General features: G+C 43.1%; 1 protein-coding gene across 2 annotated transcripts in view; it reads left to right on the top strand.

Moving 5' to 3' along the window:
- PRKCQ (protein kinase C theta) overlaps positions 1 to 25,707 on the top strand; it is a 152,601-nt gene that overhangs the window by 40,352 nt on the left and 86,542 nt on the right. Inside the window, exons 1-3 of one of the 2 annotated variants that reach the window (XM_027560160.1) lie at positions 20,434 to 20,582; positions 20,757 to 20,886; positions 25,300 to 25,499. In XM_027560160.1, coding sequence (XP_027415961.1) covers positions 20,769 to 20,886; positions 25,300 to 25,499 — 318 coding nt within the window. In that variant the 5' untranslated portion in view covers positions 20,434 to 20,582; positions 20,757 to 20,768. Of the gene's footprint in view, positions 1 to 20,433; positions 20,583 to 20,756; positions 20,887 to 25,299; positions 25,500 to 25,707 lie in introns of those variants that run through there. The other variant, XM_027560159.1, reaches the window with a different exon arrangement.

The raw sequence follows: 25,707 nt of genomic DNA, 5'->3' as shown, positions 1-25,707 counted from the left end.
TGGAAAAACCATAGCTTTGACTAGATGGACCTATGTTGGCAAAGTAATGTCTTTGCTTTTTAATACGCTGTCTAGGTTGGTCATAAATTTTCTTCCAAGGATCAAACTTCTTTTAATTTCATGGCTGCAGTCACCATCTGCAGTGATTTGGGAGCCCCTTGAAATAAAGTCTGTCACTGTTTCCATTGTTTCCTCATCTATTTGACATGAAACGATGGGACCAGATGCCATGATTAGTTTTTTGAATGTTGAGTCTTAAGCCAACTTTTTCACTTTCATCAAGAGGCTCTTTAACTCCTCTTCATTTTCTGCCATAAGGGTGGTGTCAGCTGCATATCTGAGCTTATTGATATTTCTCCCAGCAATCTTGATTCCAGCTTGTACTTCATCCAGCCTGGCATTTTGCATAATGTACTCTGCTTATAAGTTAAATAAGCAGGGTGAAAATATACAGCCTTGACAGGCTCCTTTCCTGATTTAGAATCAGTCTGTTGTTCCATGTCCTGTTCTAACTGTTTATTCTTGACCTGCATACAGATTTCTCAAGAGGCAGGTCAGGTGGTCTGGTATTCCCATCTCTTTCAGATTTTTCCACAGTTTGTGGTGATCCACACAGTCAAAGGCTTTGGCATAGTGAATAAAGCAGAAACAGATGTTTTTCTGGAATTCTCTTGCTTTTTCAATGATCCAATGGATGTTGGCAATTTGATCTCTGGTTCCTCTGCCTTTTCTAAAACCAGCTTATACGTGGAAGTTCATGGTTCATATATTGTTGAAGGCTGGCTTGGAGAATTTTGACCATTAGTTTGCTAGTGTGTGAGCTGAGTGCAATTATGCAGTACCTTGAACATTCTTTGGCATTACCTTACTTTGGGTTTGGGATGAAAACTGACCTTTTCCAGTCCTGTGGCCACTGCTGAGTTTTCCAAATTTGCTGGCATATTGAGTGCAGCACTTTCACAGCATCATCATTTAGGATTTGAAATAGCTCAACTGGAATTCCATCACCTCTACTAGCTTTGTTCATAGTGATGCTTCCTAAGACCCACTTGACTTCACATTCCAAGATGTCTGGCTCTAGGTGAGTGATCACACCATTCTGATTATCTGGGTCATGAAGACCTTTTTTGTATAGTTCTTCTGTGTATTCTTGCCACTTCTTCTTAATATCTTCTGCTTCTGTTAGGTCCATACCATTTCTGCCCTTTATTGTGCCCATCTTTGCGTGCAGTGATCCCTTGGTATCTCTAATTTTCTTGAAGAGATCTCTAGTCTTTCCCAATCTATTGTTTTCCTCTATTTCTTTGCATTGATCACTGAGGAAGACTTTCTTATCTCTTCTTGCTATTCTTTGGAACTCTGCATTCAAATGGGTATATCTTTCCTTCTCTCCTTTGCCTTTAGCTTCTCTTCTTTCCTCAGCTATTTGTAAGGCCTCCTCAGACAACCATTTTGCCTTTTGCATTTCTTTTTCTCTGGGATGGTCTTGATCACTGCCTCCTGTACAATGTTATGAACCTCTGTCCATAGTTCTTCAGGCACTCTATCAGATCTAATCCCTTGAATCTGTCACTTCCACTGTATAATCATAAGGGATTTGATTTAGGTCATAACTGAATGGTCTAGTGGTTTTCCCTTTCTTCAATGTAAGTCTGAATTTGGCAGTAAGGAGTTCATGATCTGAGCCACAGTCGGCTCCTGGTCTTGTTTTTACTGACTGTATAGATCTTCTCCATCTTTGGCTGCAAAGAATATAATCAGTCTGGTTTCAGTACTGACCATCTGGTGATGTCCATTTGTAGAGTCTTCTCTTGTGTTGTTGGAAGAGGGTGTTTGCTATGACCGGTGCATTCTCTTGGCAAACCTCTGTTTGCCTTTGCCCTGCTTCATTTTGTATTCCAAGGCCAAATTTGCCTGTTACTCCAGGTATCTCTTGACTTTCTAGTTTTGCATTCCAGTCCCCTATAATGAAAAGGACATCTTTTTTGGGTGTTGGTTCTAGAAGGTCTTATCGGTCTTCATAGAACTGTTCAACTGCAGCTTCTTCAGCATTACTGATTGGGGCATAGACTGGAATACTGTGATATTGAATGGTTTGCCTTGGAAATGAACAGAGATCATTCTGTCATTTTTGAGATTGCACCCAAGAAGTGCATTTGACATTCAGTTCAGTTCAGTAGCTCAGTCTTGTCAGACTCTTTGCGACCCCATGGACTGCAGCTTGCCAGGCTTCCCTGTCCTTCACCAACTCCCGGAGCTTGCTGAAACTCCTGTCCATCGAGTCAGTGATGCCATCCAACCATCTCATCCTCTGTTGTCCCCTTCTCCTCTGCTTTCAATCTTTCCCAGCATCAGGGTCTTTTCCAGTGAGTCAGCTCTTCGCATCAGATGGCCAAATTATTGGAGTTTCAACTTCAATATCAGTCCTTCCAATGAACATTCAGGTCTGATCTCCTTTAGGATGGACTGGTTGGACCTCCTTGCAGTCCAAGGGACTCTCAAGAGTCTTCTCCAACACCACAGTTCAAAAGCATCAATTCTTCGGCACTCAGCTTTCTTCACAGTCCAACTCACATCCATACATGACCACTGGAAAAACCATAACCTTTACTAGACGGACCTTTGTTGACAAAGTAATGTCTCTACCTTTTCATATGCTGTCTAAGTTGGTCATAACTTTTCTTCCAAGGAGTAAGCATCTTTTTATTTCATGGCTGCGATCACCATCTGCAGTGATTTTGGAGCCCAAAAAAGTAAAGTCTGCCACTATTTCCACTGTTTCTCCATCTATTTGGCCATGAAGTGATAGGACCGGATGCCATGATCTTTGTTTTCTGAATGTTGAGCTTTAAGCCAACTTTTTCACTCTCCTTTTTTACTTTCATCAAGAGACTCTTTAGTTCTTCTTCACTTTCTGCCATAACAGTGGTGTCATCTGTGTATCTGAGATTATTGATATTTCTCCCAGCAATCTTGATTCCAGCTTGTGTTTTATCCAGCTTTTATGAAAAGACATTTGACGTAATTAAAAAATAATTACTTAAAGGACAGAGCTTGGCATACAGGAGATCAAAGAGCTCCATGTGCTTTCAGGACAGACCCCAGAAAGGAAGAGAACGCCTCAGTAGTGAGCTCTCAGGGTGGCACCGTGGCGCTGGAGTCTGGTCCTGCTTCCCCACCATTAGCTATGCAACCTTGGATGCATGTCCTTGCCTCTCTGAGCCTGTTTCACTACCTATAAAATATGGATGAGGGTACCACCTTGGATGTGTTACAAGACCATGGCATGAAGCATATGTAAAAAGGACTTCTAATTATGGTCAGATTTTGCTGTGTCTTCTTCTCATTGATTTCCCTAAGAGAGAAACTGAGGCACCAGCTAACAAAATAGCTTATTGTTCTCTGTTCTCTTTAGAACAAAATGAAATGTTAATTTTAAACAGGAACAAAAGAAAGAAAAGAATCTCCCACTTTCTCCAGCCAGTCACACGTCCACAGCGAAGATCAGGGAGAGCACTAGGTCATCTCGTACTTCCGCTGGTCCACGCCCGGGAACCCACACACGTCAGCCCTTGCCTTGCTCTGTCCGTTAGGCCTCACTGACTTGTTCCCACCACAACCTGACCAGGACTCACTTCACTCTGAGAGATCAGGTTGGGAGATGCTGAGAATTAGGGGCCGTGTGTTTTTCCAAGATAGCGTAGGTTTTGTCTCGAGGAGGGAAGGTTGGTGTCCTGAGTTCAGCTTTTTCCCTCATGTGGCCCAAGGGCAGGACAGAGGGACTGGGGCGCCTGGCATATTTCCTTCCGCTTTCTCTCCCAGACTTTGTTGACTTGTTATGGAGATGAACACACCTGATTTTCAGATTTTTAAACCTCAGGAAAATATATGTCCAGAGGATGGTTCTGGCGCATTTTGCACTGTCACATGTGGGATGAGTGCAGGACATCGAGGCCAGATGCACAATTTGGTTACCACTATCAACGTCCTCTCTTTTGCCCCTTGTTAGCAGGACAGGGAGACTTGACTGGTCCATGTGGGGAGCAGGGGCAGGAAGGAGGTGGGGGGAGGAGAAGTTTTTAGAGTGGACTAAGACAATTCTGTTTTGTTATTAGGACAGTCCTCCTATCATTCAGGAAACTCTTATCAGTTGTTTATTCATTTCTTACTCATCTCGTGAAGTGTGGTGTCTGGTAGTCTGTGTGTCTGGCTGCTGTCACAGGCCTCCGGTCCTCTCCCACCAGAGCCTCCAGGCTCAGGTGATCAAAGGCATCGTCAAAGTGGTTCTAGCCAGGGCCAGGAGGCAGGTGGGCCCAACCTGGAAGCTGTTCATCAGTTAAGCTCACTGGCTCTTGACTGCATCCAACTGCAAGAAAGTGTGCAGGTGGTGAGGTGGTGCCACAGGCTGCCCCCAGCTACAGATGCCCTCTGTGGGAGAGCACCGGTTGCATGCTTCCTCTTCTGCCCCTCATGCTCCTTCTTCTCCTGGTTCACCTTCCCTGGCATCACTCTCCAGCCGCACCTGCGTCTCCGTCCCCCAGGGCCTTCTGTTCACATCTGTCACATTTTCCTGCTTCACCCCTGCTCTCCATGCTCAGCATTGCCTGTGGGCACAGCTACCCGACTCCTACCCACCTGCCCAGAGCCCTTCCCCCCAGGTCTTACTTCTCACTGCCCTGGCAGCCCTGCAAGTGACCTGGAGCTGGAAGAGGACTTGATCCGATTCCACTACTTCTAACAATTTTGTGTTCTTTTGAGTCCTCTGTCCTGGGGTGTGTTCCTGAAAGCCCAAATGGGACTTTAGGGGGCAGTTCCTAGGAAACCTGTTACAAATCCATTGCAGGTGGTTTCATGGTACCATTTGGTACTTTCAAACATGTGCATATGTCCATTCAACATCATGAGAAACATTGCTATGGAAAAATAATATATGCTGACCTAAACTACCTGTGAGGAGAAGAGGATGACAGGATGAGATGACTAGATGACATCATTGACTCAGTGACATGAGTCTGAGCAAACTCTGAGAGATAGTGAAGGACAGGGAAGCCTGGTGTGCTGCAGTCCATGGGGTCGCAATGAGTCAGACACGACCGAGCAACAGAACAACAAAACTACCTATTAATGAAGTCATGGGCCGCTGCTGTTTCCTAAATCGGGAATCTCCTCTGATAAGGATTGGAGGGTTCTTGAAATCAAAAGGCTTCGGTGTCTAAGACCTGCCTCCCAGCACTTTCCACAAGCAAACCTTCCAGTGAATTGATATTAACAAGAGTGACTTGTTAAAATCCCAGATGTTATTGAAGCTCAGGATCTGAGTGTGTGCCAGGTGGTACCCTGGGGCCGGGCATCCAGTGGTCTTGCAGTGTAAAGAAACTGGATTTGGAATCAGAGGGCTTAGGCCCTGTCACTCACAAGTTCTACAGCCTTAATAAAAATCTCCACTTCTCCAGGTCTCCCTTCTCTATAATGGGAACTGTCCATCCTATGGCACAAAATTGTTAGGTGTAAAAAATTAGTTGATTTATGAAAAGCATTTTCCCCTCTTTGTTATACAGGATCATTTTTTAAAATTAGTATTGTAAACCTCTCAAAAATAACCATTTAGAATCACCTAAAATTCAGTCCACCCAGAGAGTGTGTTTTGGTCCAAAGTTTTCCCCATTAAAATTTATACATGCAAATTTATTTTTTTAATTAGAGTCTATAATTATACACTAAGGTTAGCATATCTGTATTTCAATTATAACCTGTGAGTTGAGTGAATAACAGTCTACAGGTTGTAAAATATTCCACTGTATTTATTTGTCATAATATATTTAAATAATAGCTTATTTTTGACAGTGAGACTGTTCCCAGTTTTAGTAGGCCATGCTGCAATGGGCATTCTTGCTTATATGCCTTCATATACTTGCCTTATCATTTCAGTCATTTAATACATATTTTCTTCCATAAAGATTGCACAGGTCCCTTATCCAAACTATTATAGCTAAATCTGTTTTACAATTTGTATTTTATAAAGGTAATAAATTATAACTATTTAGTACAAAATATTCCCAGTAGGCTTTGTGTGTGTGGGGGGGTGGGGGGCGGCGGGATAAGGTATTAATAGTTATGTTCAGTGGGATTAAATAGACCATGAGTAGTCCACATCAGATTTTGCTACAAAATTAGTTTGCACTAGCTTGGCAAATTGATGATTTCATATTTTCTTTTCTTCTTCTATATTCAATGATTACAATTTTACTGTAAGGAAGAAGAAAATTAGTTTTCAGTGTTGAAGCATTTTTTCCTATTTCCAGAGCTTTTTGTATTTTGGAATTTCAGAGAAAGGATTATTATGGAACTGACTAATTTACATTTCTTTACTTTCTAGTGAAACTAAACTTTTTTCATGGTTTTCTTTTGCCTTTATAATCATTTTGTAAAATGTATGCTCTTAGCCTTTGTCTTTTTTTTTTAATTGGGCAAATAGTATTTAATTATTAGGCTTGACCTTTTATTGCTATTTAAGAGCTTTCACGTATTTGTCAAATATTTCACTACATATTTTAAAATCATGTCTCCCACATTGTAACTTGTCTTTAATGTTTAACACTTGTACCTTTTTAGCTAAAACAGGATAGAAGTGTGTTTCTGTATGAAGCTTGTCTGTGATATCATATTTGAGAACCCTTCCTAGTTCTAAAAGGATATAATCAGTAATCTACATATCTAGTACCTTTAGTAGTTCTAGAGGTCTTTATTTCTACATTAATGTCATCAGTCTATCTGAATTTTATTTTGATGTCAGCTTTCATGAAGGTTTAGCTGAGGGGCACAGCCCATTTGTTAAACAATCTTTCCTTTTTCCCAGATTTTTCTGCCATCATTGTACACATGCTTTCATAAGTATATGGACCTATTTCAAGACATTTGTTTCCTTCTGGTGATCTGCCCAACTCTTCTGCTCCCAGCACCACGCTGTTCCTATTACTGCATCTTTATTGTAATATCTGTCAGGCCTGGAGGGGGAGGACGAATGGGTGGAGCACAGGATCTTTAGAACAGGGAAGCCGTTTAGTCTGATACAAGAATGACAGACTTGTATCTGTCGTTCATATCTGACATGTATCCATGTCATCATGTATTTGTCCAAATGCATAGCATGATAGCACCGAGGGTGAACCCTCATGTAAGCTCAGGACTCTGGGTGATGGTGGCATACCCATGTAAGTAACAAATGTACCGTCTAGGTCGGGGGATGTTGGTCATGCGGGAGGCTGTGCACAGGGTGGGCAGCAGGTATTTGGGAAATCCCTGTCCTCTCTGCTGAATTTTGCTATGAATATAAGGCTGCTTAAAAAGAAAAAAACTGAAAACTATTAAAAACAAAAACTAGACATTACTCCTAAAACCATAGAGCTTATATTCAGAGGGGGAATATAAAAAAGATTAAATAGAATACTAAAGGAGATTGCATTTTCCCAAGTTTTGTGTTACAAACAGGTACCAGAGAGCAATGCTTCTCAAACTGAGATGAAGGACCAATTAAAAAAAAAAAAAAATGAAAACAGTTTCCAGTATCTTTCAAGACCAGCAACCTCTCTCTTAACCTCATTTTAAAAATCTCTGTATAAGCTATCAGTGCTCTATGCATATTATTTGCCACTAATTTGCTGTGGATTCTTTGTCAAAATGAAGATACTTATTCACTCCACCTGCCTTCTGCTCTGGAGAACAATGATAGTCATGAACTGCTGTGCTGTTCCCTTAAGATTGTTGTCTGTAAGAATAGGCTGAGATGCATTTCTCACAATAGCTCTGATCACAGAATAATCTTGATAGCTCACTGAAGACTCACCAAGGAAAGTCAGAGCTTGGCATTTGAAAGAACTCTGTCCCATAATCAAGTGCTGCTTTTACTTCTTACCATTTTTTTTTTCTTCAAAGAAACAAAGCTTTTAATCTCTTTTCTTTGTGTATGATGAATACAGGAAAGCCCCTCCCCCCCACTCCCGACTTTGGAATGTGAATAATCAGCAGTTAGCTAGGTTCACTCACTAACTGAATGCTTGGCTACTGCACGTGAAGCTTCTATACTGTCCAAAATCAGCAAAATTAGGATACATTCCAAATATTAAGGCTGAGGGTCTTGCATTTGGTGGTGTGAACAGTCTTTCTGTGTAAGTAGTACTAATGTTTTGTGCAGGAGAAAATCCAATCACTTGTTCAAATCCATTTTTCTTGGAGTGATACCTACAATAAAAGCACAGTAGAAAGATGAATAAATAATGATCTAGGAGACCTGGACCCTAGTAATACTTCTTCCACTCATCAGGTAGATTTGATCACTTGCTTTAATTTTTCTGAGACTGAATTTCCTCATCTTTTATAGGAGTGGGTGGACTGCTTGATCACTAAGAGCCCTTTCAGCTCTCAAAAAGAAAAAAAAAAATGGACAGATCCACTAATTTGTTTATGGATTGATTCATTTTCATTCATAGCCAATGTATCCATTTATATAGTTGAAACACTTGTAGTGAGTTGTATCACATGTCAGTTTCTGTGTTACTAGTGGCCACAAATGAGGTAGTGTGGAAAAGAGAGAGACCTATTCTCCCAAGTCATCATAGTCTCTTCTCTTTGTGGGGCTAGAATTCACTCAACATGAGGAAGCATAAGAGGCAGGGAGGAATGAAGAGAGAGGATTCTCTTGGATTGCCACGTTTAATATATTTATTTAATGTGTAGAACAGAGCTTTTCAGCCTCAGCACCATTGATGTGTTTGTTGTGGGCAGCTGTCCCACGTGTTGTAGGTTTCTTTGCAGCATCTCTGGCCTCAGCCTACCAGTTGCCAGTCCCACCCTCTCCAACCATATGTGACAACCGGCAATGTCCCCAGACATTGCCAAATGTCCCCTAGAAGCAAGGTCACCCTGATTGAGAATCATTGATTTAGAATTGCTGTGCTGGACACCAAGCAAATAGAGATGAGAAAGACACAGCCTGGCCTGGAGGCATTTGCTCCAGCCTGGTGCTTCCAGAGGCTAAATGTGCAGTGGGTCAGTGGAGGGCTTCATGGAGGAACCCACTCCCAAAATTTGTAATTCGGGTGAGTCCAGGTGGGGATGGAGGGTTTGCATTTCTAAAGCCTGCCCCACCCCCTTGCCAGTTTGGATGCTGAGGGTCTTCCAGGATCCCACTTTGAGAAATGCTGGGCTCGGGGGTTCCCATCTCCCAGGTGGTGGGTGTCCACTGCAGTTGTGGCCAAGAATACAGATGGTCTCACCCAGTCAACTAGTGCGTTCTGAGAATCAAAGTACTCTGTGGTTTTTAAATTGAGAATATAGACCCCATATGGGGCTATTTAACCCACAGTAAATCTGAGAGGTCGCAGGAGGGAAAACCAGGGGCAGACCTCCTAAGCCAGGACAGTGGCAGAAAGGTGCTTAGTGTCAGAATCTTGACTTCATTCTAAATGAACAGATGAACGGGCGGATCATGCACCTAAAGAGTATCTGATTTCAGTTTCCATGGAGTCTAAGCTCCGATCACAAACATGCTTTTACAACCCAGTCGTTTCTAAGGTGGGGACATTTGTGGGCCACAAGAAGGGGTGGGTGGCTCACACATCCACCCTCCATCATCAGAGCCCCACCCTGCCCCCTCCTCCTGGTCCCGCCCTTGGCCATCCTGTCTCCTGGTCTGCGGCAGTTACTCCCCCAGCACTGCCGGTCCTGCCGGCGCACGCAGGGCTCTGCGTAGGTTATTCTTTACAGAACTGCTAGTTCATCTTTGGACTGAACATCGCTGTTTCCGTCTGCTGTGGTGACACTAACAAGTACTGTATTTTCTTTGAAAATTGTCACACACCCGGGGAAGGAAGTGGGGTGTGGTATTTGAGCACCACTGGGCAGACGGGTGTTTTGCTCCTTCCGTACCCAGGAGCAACAGCCCACTTTGCCATCTCTTGTTTTGTCTCTTGATGCTGAGTCTGCATTAACTGGCCACGTCATTTTACTCACAGGATGAAAGGCAAGAAAGTGGAGTCCAGTTCCTTCTCTAATCCCTTCTAGGCAGGCAGGGGCTACCCCATGCTGAGGTCCCAAGACTCATTTAGACCCTGTTATGTGTTTCTATGCAGCACAGGGCTTTATACCTAGTAGGCAGGTTTGCAAATATAGATGGCAAAAAAAAAAAAAAAAAGCAGCCAGTAGTTTAGGTGAGTTGTAGGTCAGGTCAGATAATCCACCGAGTGAGTTATCATCAGTCATTGATTTCATCCGGGAGAATTTCCAAGGATGCTTTGGGAAAGTCCTATGTGATATAATAGCTACCTTTTCCGCCACTGTTATAAGCATTTCATTTAATGGTTAATTCATTTAATCTTCATGACAACTCTATGAAGCAAGTCTGCTGTTTTCTCCATATTGCAGAAATGGAAACGTTGTCACACAGAGATGAGGTCCCTTGTGTAAGACTGTGTGGTTGAGGAAAGCTGGATTTTATACCGTGGCTGTCTTGTTGACACTCCTGTGGGCTCCTACCTGTGTCCCCTCCTCCCTCATGGCACACAGTCATGTCAAGGAAAAGGGACACTGTGGCCAGCGGCTTCACCTTGACCATCTCAGTCGAGATGTCCTTTGACCAAGCCCTGGGCCCTGGCTCTGACTGGACGTCCTGCACTCAGGTGGGATATTTTTCCTGCCTGAGCATCTGACAGGCAGAAGAACTCTTCCTCTGGTACCCTAGGAAGATCCCAAAGCATTCTGTGTGTGTCATTAGAGCTACTGGGTTGATAAGATGGTAGAATCACTGAGAAACTCACCTCTCTTCCACCAGCTTTTTCAGTTGTGTCCGACTCTGTGCAACCCCATAGACGGCAGCCCACCAGGCTCCTCTGTCCATGGGATTTTCCAGGCAAGAGTACCGGAGTGGGGTGCCATTTCCTTCTCCAATGCATGAAAGGGAAAAGTGAAAGTGAAGTCGCTCAGTTGTGTCCGACTCTTAGTGACCCCATGGACTGCAGCCCACCAGGCTCCTCTGTCCATGGGATTTTCCAGGCAAGAGTACCGGAGTGGGGTGCCATTGCCTTCTCCACCAGCTTTATTGAGGTATAATTGACAATTAAAAATTGGATATATATTTAAGATGTATGACTTGATTAAACTTGATACAGTGAAATAATCACCACAATGAGTTTAATTCACGTATCCATCACCTCACATCATTACCTTCTTCTGTGTGGGGAAGTGTCTTTGTTCTTTTTTTAATTTTGGGCTGCACCACGCAGTATGCAAATCTTAGTTCCCTGACCAGTAATTGAACCCGCGCCCCCTGCAGTAGAAGCAGTCTTAGTCATTGGACCACTTGGGAAGTCCCAAGAATGTCTTTTAAGAGGAAAATTTGACATAAATAGACCCATCCTTAAATCCGCTTTCTATATGAGGCAGCATCTTTGGACTCAGTAAGTGGTCACCCTACAATGGATAGGAAGGAATGCCGAGGAGACCGACTTTATACAAAGCAGTGAGTTTTGCTCTGGACTCTGCCTCCAGGAATCATAACCGGTACCAGCCAGCCACCGGTAACAGCAGGAATGGAGAAGACGCAGGGGTGGACGGTACACACTTAGGAGCCCACGGGAAAATCACCCAGGTCAGCAGCTTTGACCTCACTTCCAAAAGAGAGCTTAAGTTTTGACGAGAAACTTCAACTCCTTTATACTGTTGGCGTGTGTGCTAAGTTGCTGCAGACGTGTTTGACTTTTTGCGATCCTACAGACTGTAGCCCCCCAGGCTCCTCTGTCCATGGGATTCTCTAGGCAAGAATCCTGGAATGGGTTGCCATGCCCTCCTTCAGGGGATCTTCCTGACCCAGGGATCAAACCCACATCTCTTGCATTTCCTGCATTGGCAGGCGGGTTCTTTACTGCTAGCGCCACGTTACCCACCCTTCAACTCTTCAAGTTATAGCCAAGGAGTAGGACAGATCATTAAACCACAGGTTCCAACAAAAAGAAAAGGCAAGTTAGTAGCCGAGGTTACTGAGCAAGTAGCCAGCCAGGAGGCTGCTGGGAAAGCTTGTCTGACAGCTGTTGTGGGTCCTTTCTAATTAGGGGCTGGTTGAGCAGATGGGAACAATATGGGGAACTCTCCAGGCTTTCACTTCCTCCCTGACCTAACCTTGAAGTGGTTTTCTAACAAGGAATCATTGACTAATTTGGGTGGAGGCACTGAGCAAGCAAAGCTGGAATCCAGGTTCTGTTGCTTACAAACTGTCTGACCTTCAGCTTACCCACTCAGGCCTCAGCTTTCTAATCTGTAGAATGGAGCCAATTATACTTACCTCATGGGTTTGGTGAGAAGGTTGAACAACACAAGCTGTGGAAAGCTTTTTGCAAAATTTTGTGAATTGTAGAAGACCCAAAAAATAACCCTCGAGGCTATGCATGTGCTTGTACCAAATAGATCAGAAGCGTGAGAGATGGAGAAGAAAAAAAATCAACTTGATGAGTGATAAAAGGCTGGATTGGTAGATATGGCCAAAGCATCCAAGCAAATAGGTTGGTGGTTGTTCACAGGGTCATAGGCAGTGCTGGATGATGGCTGGCCTCCCAGGACTGGCGGGATAGCCCTGCCCTGCTTATGGCACAGCAGAGGAGAGTAGAGAAACACAGTCTCTGAAAATTGGCAGATCCCCGGAAAGAGAGGAGGGAGCTGGACTGGGCAAGCATCGGTTACTCCTATAGTTCATCCTTTGGGTAAATCACTCCTCTTCTTGTGGGAAACAGGAAGGGATCTCTGGATGAGGTAGGGCAGAGATGAGGTCCTTGAAGGAGGAGAACGGTTGAAGGATGTGCCTGAGTGCAGGTGATGGAGCACGCACGTGGAAGGAAGGTATAAACAGAGCCAATGAGATGGATCGTTGGGGTGTGTTCAGAAAACAGGCTGAGTCAGTTGGACAGAGACAATTGAGTATTCGTGCAATTTGGTGACAGCTGGGCTTTCATGGGACTGTCTGTCCACTCACACATTCAAGCTAGTGTCAGAATAGTAATAATGCCACACAGGTGCTTTTTCCTAAATTTCAGTATTTGTTTTATTTCTACATTTTTTGGCAGGCGAAGAGATGTGTTCTGTTTGCTCAGGCTGCCTCTCTGTCTCATAAAGACATGTGAGAGTGGTAGGTGTATCTTCATTTGCTGGATTTGCCTGACATTTACCAAATTTCAGCTGAGCTGATAGATTGGGAACCCACTGAATTTTTTTCTCATTCTCAAGCTTACTATTGATTCGCTTGTGTTTTCTCTTCTCTTCATACATGCTAAAGTTTTGGTGTTTCTGTGAGATTCTCCCTCTGTCCTTAAGGCTCCACCAGCTAAATTATAGCAATACAACTGCTGTCCAGATTTTTGTAAAATAAAGAAGTATGCTCGTTCTTACTTGACTTGCTGCAGAGGAAGTGAAGTCTCAACATGTTTTTGCTGATGAGCATTTAGAGAACTTCTCCCGCTTCCTATTCCATGGACTTTCCCCCCAGCTGCTTTCGTTATGTGGTGGCAATCCTTCAGGTCACCATGAAAGTATTTGGTGGGTTTGAATTGTGGCGGGTGAGTCAGTTTAGGTAAGTAGGTCAGGCAGCACCAGGCAGTCAAGAGACCAGAATTCTCCATTTGATACTTAACGGCATATGACCTCAAGCACACCTCTGAGCAGTGAGACTTGCCCATCTACCTGCCCAAGAGGAATGAGATTGTAGTTAAAGGGGAAAACATTGAGCTGTAAGAGTAAAGATCTCCACAAGTTTAAAGTATGCATTATGACAATATTTCACAGCTGGCCTAGCTAAAGCGCAGAAGGCTGGATGGACACACCGCTAGTTCATCATGACGAGTGCTGGCATCATGATTACTCCATTAGGGGAAAATAAGTGCTTTAGAAGAGATACCCGAAGGGCTTTATGAGAGCTCAGTGGTGGAGTGCAGAAGAAGGTCACATAATTCAGCCCGGATAACACTCCTAAAAGACCATTTCCGTTCACTTTCTACCCTTTTCTGGTACACACTAATAATGCTCATAAAGTACACTAGGAAATATATCAGAGTTGCAATAATAATAACTTTTTCTGAGAGTGGACTGTGTGCCAGCCCTGCTCTCAATGCTTCCCTGTGTTTCCCCATTTCATCCTCTTCACCCTTTGAAACAGGTAACAACATTATCACCATTTTCCAAATGAGAAGACAGAGAAGTTAAATAACTCCTTCCGTTGAGCTCATAATGGCATCGATTCTCTGCCTGTAACAACTCCTGGCACGTTTCCTTTGCATTGATTTCCTCTGTAACTGGCTCCACCTAATCAGACCGTAGAATACCCTTGCAGGTAAAAGAAATGCATGAAGATTAAGAGGGGATGGAAAATGTTGCTTTGGAAAATTAAGTTCCTTAGCAAGAAGGCAGTGAGCATCTGCTCAGTATCAGAGAGAGGGATTAATCCTCAGAGGTATATAGATGATTAATTAAGACCTGGTCTTCACCCTCAGAGCCTGAAGTCTTGTTTGGGAAGACAAATATGAACGAATCAATCAAATAAAGCGTTATGGGGCAATATGACTGTGTGAGCACCGGTCTCCTCCCCAACCCCACATTCACCAAAGGAACGTGGTAATAGAGGAAACCCTTTATCACAGCTAGGGTCTATTGAGGAAGGCACCCACATGCACTCTCTCTGGAAGGCTTTTGCTAGATATACTGCATTAAACCAGAGGGACTTCCATAGATTGAGTCCCACCCCTCTTCTGAGGGTATAAGTATATCCCACCATCTCTAAGGATTATGTTGGAGAAATCCTGGTGGGGCCCTTCTGTGTCCCCCAGATTTGGAGGCTGAGGGATGAAGACAAAGAGAATGGGAGTTAAAGGATCAGCACCACTCAGACTTTTGAAATGGCAGAGGAGAGGCGAACTGCTATGACAGGTGTGTCTCGCAGGGTACCCAGGGACCACGGGAGGCTGAGTAAATTCCGCCAAGATGTGAGGTGGGCAGGGATGGAGGTGAGGGAAGAACAGCTTTGCAGAGGAGGTAGAGACCGAGCAGGAACTTGGAAGATGAGGAAGTGGGGGAGGGGCAGGTGGCGGACAGAGGGGACTAGGAAAGCGGTCCAGGGAGAGGGGCGGGATTGTGAAGTGCCTAGAGCCATGAAGCAGTATGACACGTGGGAGAAACGGCAGGAGCTCTGCGTGATCTTAAGGAAGGTCCTCGGGGCTGCAGTGTGGAGATCCGACTGGAAGTGAGAGGTGACAAGGCTGGAGAGAGACAGTAAGCTGCTACATTGGGTCTAACGGGGGATGATGCAGAATGGAGGTCCCAGGGAGGGAGGGAGAGGAGGTGGGGAAGGAGAAGAGAAAGTTGGTTGTGGCGGATGAGAGAAAGGGTGATGTCCAGGCGGGGCGCTAGGCCAGGAGTCCTGGCACCAGTCACTGGGCAGATTCCAAAAGCAAGACAGTGAGTTCCCTGCAGACCTGGCAGGTCAAGGGTGCCCGGGAGCTGTCCACGGGAGTCCTCAGATGAACGGTCTGCAGAGTGTCCTGCCCTGGGCTACCAGGACAGCCTGGGCTGGCCAGTCACTTTCTTTTTAATATAATTTTATCATTTATTTTTGGCTGCTCTGGGTCTTCATTGCTGTGCGTGGGCTTTCTCTAGTTGTGGCGCACAGGCTTCTCAATGCGGTGGCCTCTCCTGTTGCAGAGCATGGGCTCTGGGTCATGCAGGCTCAGTGGTGCACGGGCTTAGTTGCCTTGTGGCGTGTGGAGTCTTCCCAGACCAGGGATTGAACCCGTGTCCCCTGCACTGGCAGGCAGATTCTTAACCACTGGACCACCAGGGAAGTCACAGCCAGCCACTCTCATGCACACATTCTTTGTTGTAAAAAGCAAGGTCACTGTGATTGGCAGTAAAGAGATTATGAAATGTACACTCCGTAGAGACTGGGAGAGGACAGTCCTGATGGATGAGATTCCAGTGCCTGTATTTCTGTACAAGAGTAATTCTCCTTGGAATCCCGCTTCTCCCTTACCATCCACTCTGAGCACAAGAAGTCACCCCACAAAAATCTTTCATGTTAATTTCATCTTCATGTGCTTATTACATATCTTCTTGGCTCTTGAGATTTGCATATATACATATACATACATGCGTGTCTGTGTGTGTGTTCAACAGGACTGTGGAAATTTATGCTCACAACAGCTTTGTAAGATAGCATTTGATGCATGTTGTTCTTGCCAGTGTTAGGGAAGAGCACTTCAAAAAATATTTGCTAATTGCCCAGATAAAGTAATGTTATTGTTTTATTTTATATTTTAAGTATTTTAGTTATTTTATTATTATAGTTTGAATTGAATATTAATATACCTCAAAGAAAATGCATTGTTAAATGCTGATGTTACTTTTTTTCAGCTATTTGCCCAAAAGTGCAAAATTTCAGGAGCATTTAAATGCTACAGAGTGAAAGATGTTCTTTTTTTTTTTAAGACTCTGACCATCTCCCTTTAGTAAATTGAGGCTATTCTTGGTTACTTCAGATTTTAATTCAGTATTTTATTATATGGATTCTCCATTTCCTAATATATATTCTTTATATAACCTCTGAATTTATAATCTATGCCTTGAAATGCCAGTAGCGTATATCTTTATTTTGATTCTTAAGTTACCATGTGGAAAAATTGACATTTATTTTGGGTGAATCATTCTGTGTATTTACGTCTAGATTTCTGCAACTGCCACCACAACCAGGCTGTAAAACAGTCAGACCGTCGCTCCTAACCTGCTCATGCCATTCCTTTATAATCACATCCTGTCCGCTAACCGCTGATTTTTTTCTCCCATGTAGCTTATCTTTTCAAGAATGTCACATAAATACAATTATATAGTATCTTGCTTTGTTTTTGCATTTCTTGACTTGCTCACAAGGCTGGAAATTTTCCTACAAACTAGTTACAACTGTGTTTTTTGTATTTTATATATTTGTGTCATTGTCACTTATTTAGTTGGGTCATGGGTAGTGGTTTGGGGTATTTTTTCCTACACATTTGTGTATACTTTTTATAAAAGAATGATGATCACTTATTTTCTGTTACATTTACTATAGGTGTTTACCCCTTTTGTTATTTTCTTTAAATAGTAATCTCTTACAAACAGTAATATCATTTGATCTAGTAATATTGGAGTTCTCTAGTGACCTAGTCTGATGCAGTCTTCCTCAATTAAAAAAAAATTGTAAAAGGTGCTTATCAGCTAATTTCTGTACTGGACTAACTGGACACAATCTCTGTATGTAACTATAAGACTTTAATAAAGCAGATAATGGAGCTGTCCCTCAATGGGATATCATGCAAGAATTAAAAGGATGCTTAGGAAGATGGCATAGTAACTTGGACAATCTTCATGATAAAATGTTAAATTAAAAGATATAATCTCATACACACAGTAGGAGCACAGAATATAAAACAAAACCACAAAATCCATGAATTAAAATAGACTAGAGAAAATCCATCAAAATAATGAATGCAATTTGCCTCAGGTAAGGAGAGTTTTACTAACTTTGTGTATTTTCTTCATGATAATCACCTATTACTGTTTTTTTAATCAATTTTTATTGGGGTATAGTTGCTTTATAATGTTGTGTTAGTTTCTACTGTACAGCAAAATGAAGCAGCTATGTGTATACATGTATCCCCTCCCTTTTGGATTTCCTTTCCATTCAGAGCACCACAGAGCACTGAGCAGAGTTCCCGGTGCTACACAGTAGCTTCTCATCAGTTATCTATTTTATACAGAGTATCAGCAGTCTATGTTAATCACAATCTCCCAGTTCCTCCCACCCTCCCTTCTCCCTTGCTGCTGCTGCTGCTAAGTCGCTTCAGTCGTGTCCGACTCTTAGCGACCCCATGGACTGCAGCCTACCAGGCTCCTCCGTCCATGGGATTTTCCAGGCAAGAGTACTGGAGTGGGGTGCCATTGCCTTCTCCACCCTTCCCCCTTAGTATCCATATATTAGTTCTCTATGTTTGTGTCTCTATTTCTGCTTTGCAAATAAGATCATATATATCATTTTTCTGGGGCTTCCCTGCTAACTCAGTAGGTAAAGAATCCACCTGCAATGCAGGAGACCCCGGTTTGATTCCTGGGTTGCGAAGATCTGCTGGAGAGGGGATAGGCTGTCCACTTCAGTATTCTTGGGCTTCCCTTGTGGCTCAGCTGGCAAAGAATCTGCCTGCAGTGTGGGAGACCTGGGTGATCCCTGGGTTGGGAAGATCCCCTGGAGAAGGGAAGAGCTACCACTCCAGCATTCTGGCCTGGAGAATTCCATGGGGTCACAGAGTTAGACATGACTGAGCAACTTTCACATTCACATACCATTTTTCTAGATTTCATATATCTATGCATTATATTTGTTTATGTGACTTCACTCTGTGTGACACCCTAGGTCCCCATTGATCATAGCAGCACCATTTACAATAGCCAGGACACGATCACCTACTGCCGATACAGAAGGAGAGAAGATTCTGAGTAGCTCAGGAATAAAATGCTAACTTTTGCCTTAAAAAGGCACCCCTGAGCTTGAGGCTTTACTGAACAATGTGTGAGGTGAAGCACACAAATGCCAGTTCTGCTTTCTAAATGTCAAAATGTCAGATGCCATCCCTGGGACCAGGCCTTTAGAATGAGAGGCATTGGCTTTGCTACCAGATAGATGGATGCATTGGGTAGATGGGCAGAATGCCCATGTGTGAGGGGATAGGGTAGGCAGACTGGCGAGGGAGCCTGGATCGCTCGTGGATAAGACATTGGGTGATGTCTGCGCCAGCCCTGCGGGAGGAGGGGTTTCACTGCAACTCACTTTGTTGCTGTGATAGACCCCCTGTGGACCCTACAGCCTTCTGTCTATTCCCCAGACAGATTTTCCCAGGTGCTCAGTGAGCACTGTTGCCTAATTCTGAGCCCAGCCTGGAAATAGCAAAGTGACACATCGGCAGTAAAGGTCAGAGTGCTTGTAACTCAAACATTATGAGTCACTGATCCTTCCAGGCTCCAGTCTGAATGAATTGCTTACCTTCAGCTTGTTTTGAGGAAATCTTCAAAAAGTCCACATGTGGTAAAGAGTCCCATAAATGATGCCAATTCTTGGCTTGATCAGTGGAAGAATATAAATTTGTCTGAAAGATCTACATGACCCAGGAACCCCGGGGGGAGAGGTGGGTGGCTGGGGGTCTCAAGTTTTCTCTGGAGAATTCTCATTTCTTAGACAAGCTTCTACCCAAGAGTTCTAAGCTCAGAGGGTAAGGGGGCTCCCTAAAGACAAACCTGGAAGTCATCTCACTGCTAATTCATCAGAATGTGTTTCAGAGGCTATGAACATGAGACAAATCGGGATTATTCTGTGACCATCTCTTTTTTTTAAACCCGGTGAACTGCAGGAAATTGAGACTCTCTTAATCTCCATGAAATGAACAGCAGTTGTCAAGGGCCCCTGATATGTCTCCCTGTTGGTTATAAACAAACAAACACACAAAAATCCCAAAGACCAACAGCATTCCGGAGGTCCAGAGGACTGGTGATCTTTCATGGCTCTGCTGGCTTCATATGATGGCTTCGAGATTTCTGGTTGTGTCATCGATTATGGCATCTGGGAGCCTGTTACTCTGAGTAGTTTTGTTCTTTTCCACAAAGATAAGAAAGATGGGAAATGCTTTCTTCTTGATACTGGGTTGTTCAAAAAGTTCCTATAACCTCTTAGAAAAAAACCCAAATGAACTTTTTGGCCTTTGGCTTCCTTAAGAATGTTTTGGAAAATTCATGAGGTGAAATCTGTTCAAGAGACAGGAAGCAAGAGTGTACTTTTATCACTAATTATTGATACCGGGTAATAGTTTCAGATTCATGGAGCCTCATGGAAAAGTAGGTTAAAAAGGGAGGGCGCTTTAGTTGAAGTAAATGGTCAAACAAAGGAAAGAACAGTAGATGAAAAATCAGACTAGAATCCCTGACTCTGTAGCCAACACTAAGATGATTTTCACTGACATCTCCCGTAAAGTGTAATTATTAGATCTTTGACTTTTACAAAGTCCTTTGTTTCTCTTTCCACAATGAAGTTGCTGTTTTATGGTGGTCAGTGATTTAGGGTTTTTAAGTGGTTCAAACTGTTCAAAAGCTCTTTAAATACATAAACACACACACGCAGACACAGATATATATATCTGTGGATGTGTCTAAAGTAAACAGATCAGCTGCTAAATAAACGCCCAGAGCCCATTCCATCACACACACAAATAGCCCATGTAAGAATTTCACAGTGTCATATTTAACTGCTCTGACTAAAATAGACTCACTGTTTATAAACTCATTTTCTTATTACTGTGTTGTTTCCTGGGTACCTATTTGACTAATAGAAGAAATGAAGTGTTGGAATGCTTTTGTGTCTCTCTGCAAACTATTAAATACAACTCCATTCAATTAGGAGTGGGACTTAGGTCTAACTGACAAGGTTAAATAACCTTAGTCCAGGACGCCGCTTTCTCTGGCATGTCAGCCTGCGGTTTGGGGTGAGCCCAATAATGCACCGTGCAGAAGGGGAAGTAAAACATTTGTTTGAATGGATAGTCAAGCCACTTGAGGCTCTGGCTTTCAGAGATAAAGCACTGGTTAACAGGGATGCAACACGCCAAATAATATATTTTACAGTCTTCAAACAGCTGTTGTCTTCTGTCGCTTTGCAGGGAGTGACCATCATGTCACCGTTTCTCCGAATTGGCTTGTCCAACTTCGACTGTGGGTCCTGCCAGTCCTGCCAGGGTGAGGCGGTTAACCCTTACTGTGCCGTGCTTGTCAAAGAGTATGTTGAATCAGGTAAGTTTGAGTGGGTGTTGGGCGTGGGGGGTGGGGGAAGAGGAAGACCCTGCAGTGAACGGGGAAGCAAGGCCTTCCGGGATCTTCAAGGCCGCCTGACTTGACCTGACTTTCCAGCTCAGGAAACGACGCCCAGAGAAGCCAAGTGCTTCCTCAGAGGCACATGGGCTTGGTAACAGGCTCTGAGCTAGACCTGGTGGCCTGCCTTATGTTCTAGGTCATGGTCCCATTTTCCACATAAACAAAGGAATGAGTTGAGGACGTTATGTGAGGAGTTAACGAAGGAAAAAAACCAAAAACCTACTTTAATGAGCTAAAGTAGAACACGGTACAGTATTGTCTGATTGTTTTCTGTGGTCATAGATAAAGTCTGCATTGTCTTGCATTTTGAAAAATTGTAGTCGGAGGATACTTACTTTAGAATATTGTGTTGGCGGCCGCTGTACAACAACGTGGATCAGCCTTAAGCATACATATGTCCCTCCCTCTAGACCTCCCTCCCAGCCCCCCAGGCTGTCTCAGCACCAGGCTGTGCTCCCTGTGCTGTACAGAAGCTTACCTCTAGCTAGCGATTCTGCATATGGTGATGCGTATTTCAATGCCACTCTCCAAATTTGTCCCACCCTCTCCTTCCCCTACTGTGTCCAAAGCCTGTTTTCTGTTATCTTGGAGATTATTCCTGCCCTGAATAGAAGTTCATCAGTACCGTTTTTCTAGATTCCATATATATGCGTTAATGTATTGGTGTTCTTCTTTCCGACTGACTTCACTCTGTACAACAGTATCTAGGTTCATCCGCCTCACGAATACCGACTCAAATGCATTCCTTTTTATGGCTGAGTAATATTCCATTGTCTTAGACTTAACACCAAAGATATTTTACTGCTTCTTTGACCAAGGTCAGATAAATAGTACAAAAAATATAGGATTAGCGATTAGGGTTCAAATTTCAGAAGACTTCCTTTACTAAGACCCCAGGTGAGTTAAAGAATTTTGTCAGATTTAAATATTCATGAAAATTTCATGGGGAGGAGGAAAGCATGACAGTCTTCCAAGATTCCTTCATGGGTTTAGATCTTTCCAATAAAATCATCCTACTCTGGCTTGTCTAAATTAGTGGCACAGCAGTGTCACTGGTGTGCACAGTTGAGCATGGTAGTACCATGGTGTCAAGGGGTTTTTCTAAATGAAATAGTAATTAACATCACTGTACATTGTAATAAGTGAACAGACAAAAGATGAGTATTGAATAGACATTTGGAATACTTCTTCCATTTGGAAGAATGAATGAACATAAAGCTAAATTGTCTAATGAAGTGCCTGCTAAAATATTTTAAAGAAAATTTGATAATATTGTAACCAATTTATTTCCTGAAGCACATTAGAAATGATAATGTGAGTAAACAGTGTCACTCAGGAAAAATAAGATAATCCTATTCTGTCTAGAATATTTTCATGATTACTTAAACTGCTCCTACCCTCTCTGGTCCCTGCCTCTGTATTTTAAAGTTCTCATGGACTTTCTAAAAACAGAAAGAAAAGGAAAAAAAAGGCAGGATGAAGTTTACATCCCATGGTCTTCCCAGCCTCCCTGCCTTTCCCTACCTCTCTACACACATTTCTGGTTTTAGCAGATGACACTTTGTAGGGAAGTCTGATCGCCACTGATGCAGTCACAGGAACGATTAGGAGCCACTACAGTGCATTTACAGAGAAGGTATTTATGGAGCACCTACTGTATACTGGGCCAGAAGACATGCCTTTCCTTCAGAGTTCCTCTCCTAGCAGAAGATAAGCAAAAAGCAGAAAGATCACATAGTAAGTCATGTGAAGTGAAGACATCAAAGCAGGATCATGCGGGGAGATATTGGGGCTGGAGAGAAAGATGGAGAGAGAAGGTAGTCTTGAAAAAGAAAAATTAAGTGATGTTCCTGGGTGCAAGAGGAACCTGATTCTGCAGGTGATGACCTCCAGCTGGATGTGTCCAGCTCAGAACCCTGGAGTTTCCAATCCCGGATGCTGGCTTTTCTTTCCCTTAAAAGACTTCTCTGTGCTCAACTGGCTTCTGCCTTCCAGCCCCAGGAGCACATCAAAGCGGAGGAGACTGACTGATTATCTTGAGTTCCCTTCTGCCCAGATCTCTCTCCTGTTTAGTTAACAGTGAGAATGGTACTTGCTCCCAATCTAAAACCTTTCAAATGTCACCGAAATCTTTGAAGTGTGCAACGTCTGAGTTTTTCAAAGCTGCTTTTTGACTTAATGGGTCCCTTGGATCTGGTTCCCTTTATATCCACAGGTCTCACTGACATTTGCCTCCTGGGAGCCTTTTTTAAAGTAACTATTTCTTCTTTTGGCCTTGCCTTTGAACTTGGTCTAATCAGCCACATGAATCAAGAGGACATGTTGGAAACGAAGTTTGTTTTTCTGAAAGGTTAGCCTTGGAGCGCTGAAGGTTTTGTTTTTTCATTTTGTTTTAAATTTGTCCTGAAAAGAAATCTCTCTGAACGTGGTGTTTAAAACATTACTTCTGTAGCGTTTCAGCAGGTTTCCGTGTTCGGGATGTTAAGGCTGCAGTTTACATAAAGCAAAGAACAGAAGTAAATAGGACACAGTGCTGTCAGTCTAGGAGCCTTTGAAAATAGTAAACCCCACTGTAAATAGACAGGATCTTGAGTTCTCGTTCTCTTTATAAATGATGACCATCTTTACTGAATGCAAGTGTGAAAAATACCTTGCTATGGGAATTTCTGTCCATTTCCTGGGTGTGCTGAATGATAATGGTTGGAAGAAGTTAAAGGAATTTTGAGAGGTAGTGTGAAGCCTGTGGAAGTAAAACATTACTCTGATCACTAATATTGCCATGGCTTTTTTTTTTTAAGTCTAATCCTGAGTTAAATTTCTGTTAAACAAACCATAAAAATATCCCCCTTCCAATTCCATGCTCAGCATTGTTAGAGTTTATGCCTCTCACAGCCAGGTTTACCTACAGTGTGAGGTTTCAGCTTATTCAGATCCTTTTGTACCTCCCAAAGAATAATTGAGCAAATGCCTGATGCCTGATCTCTTTCAGCATCATGCGTCAAGAGCTAGAACTGCTTTGTTTCCCTGCTTTCAGTGACGTTTTCTTTTTGCTTTATCAACATCTCTGATAAATCTCTGCTCAAACTGCCGCTTCATGTGCTTAGGATCACAAGAAAGAAACCCTGAAATACAGCTGCAGTTTTCTGCTCCTGCAATGACTGAAGCATAAATGCTACAGAGAATCCAATATGGATGGAGGATAGGACAACACTGCTGAATCCCACTAGTGATCCCTGGTGGTTCTGGGATGGTTCCCTTAAACGTCATCATCCTGCCCTTGGTTCCTGTCACTAACTGTTTGCGGGCCCTCTGCAGCCTGCTTCACTGACTCCAGGGATGACGACCTCCACCTCTCTGAGATACTTGTTAATTTTTGCTTAGGGTGCATGGTTTATGTTAAAAGGTATCCTCATTTTGAGAAGAAAATAATGGTTCATGGTATTTTAAAGGTTTTGCCTATTAAAGGTATGTATGTTGAGTGGGAATTTAAAAAATTTCTTTCTAAAAGAGCATTCAGTATAAGCCTGAAATTAAGTCACTGTCTTTTTCAAAGCAACACACAGTAGTTTTATATTATCTTTTTTTTTTACTAGATACCAGTGAAATTGAACAGTCATGTGTCCACCATTAATACGTTAACACAGAAGGATCCCCAAAGGCATAAAAGTATAAAACCTGTTAAAAAAAAAGGAGCAGGGTATCTAGGTCACTGTCTTCTACCAAACATACCAGGCTTAGCTGCTGGGTTCTTTGCATTTGCTCAGGTGTTCAGACTTCAAAAGAAGCAACTGATGAATAGGAAAAGAGCATTGCCAGTGCAAGATGCCAGATTTATTTGCATAAATTATCCAGGTTGACTTCCAAGTTTAGGAACGTTACCTTGGAACCATCTCATTTTGTCCTATTTTATCTCTAATTCTTTTTTTTTTTTTGGAGTATAGTCGATTAACAATGTTGTGATAATTTCAGGTGTACACCAGAGCGATTCAACCATACATGAATACATGTATCCATTTTCCCCCAAATCCCTCTTCCATCCAGGCGGCTACCTAATACTGAGCAGAGTTTCCTGTGCTATACAGCAGGGCCTTGTTGGTCGTGCATTTTAGATACAGCAGTGTGTGCGTGCCCATCCCCAGCTCCCTAACTATCCCTTCCCCCATCCTTCCTCCCTGGTAACCATGAGTTCATTCTCTGAGTGTCTCTAATTCTTGTATATGTTATTGTCGTCCTCCCAAAAGACTTATAGAGTCCTCGAGAGCAGAGGGAATGGGTGAATTATTTCCCAGAACAGGCTGAAAGCGTAATGAGAACATATCTTTCCATTCCTAGAGAATGGGCAGATGTACATCCAGAAAAAGCCAACCATGTACCCGCCCTGGGACAGCACTTTCGACGCCCACATCAACAAGGGACGAGTGATGCAGATCATCGTGAAGGGCAAAAACGTGGACCTGATCTCCGAGACCACCGTGGAGCTGTACTCCCTGGCCGAGAGGTGCAGGAAAAACAACGGGAAGACAGAAATATGGGTAAATAGCCAGGCACGAGCTTCATGTATTTGTATATTCCATGAAGTGATAGGTACCATTGTAGCGGAAGACTGGTACAAAATTTCAGTGTCATCCTGAAGGCCTTGAGGAAACTGACTCCCTACCACTGACTCATTGGTGGCTTGCTTGTGACAATGAGTATTCATTGTGGACTATAGAACATACTAGCATACTCAAATTTCTTTGA

Source organism: Bos indicus x Bos taurus, chromosome 13 (assembly GCF_003369695.1).
Source record: "Bos indicus x Bos taurus breed Angus x Brahman F1 hybrid chromosome 13, Bos_hybrid_MaternalHap_v2.0, whole genome shotgun sequence".
In the NCBI taxonomy this organism is placed as follows: Eukaryota; Metazoa; Chordata; class Mammalia; order Artiodactyla; family Bovidae; genus Bos; species Bos indicus x Bos taurus.
The sequence above is the reverse complement of the archived record's forward strand: the minus strand, read 5'-3'. Positions and strand labels throughout refer to the sequence as shown.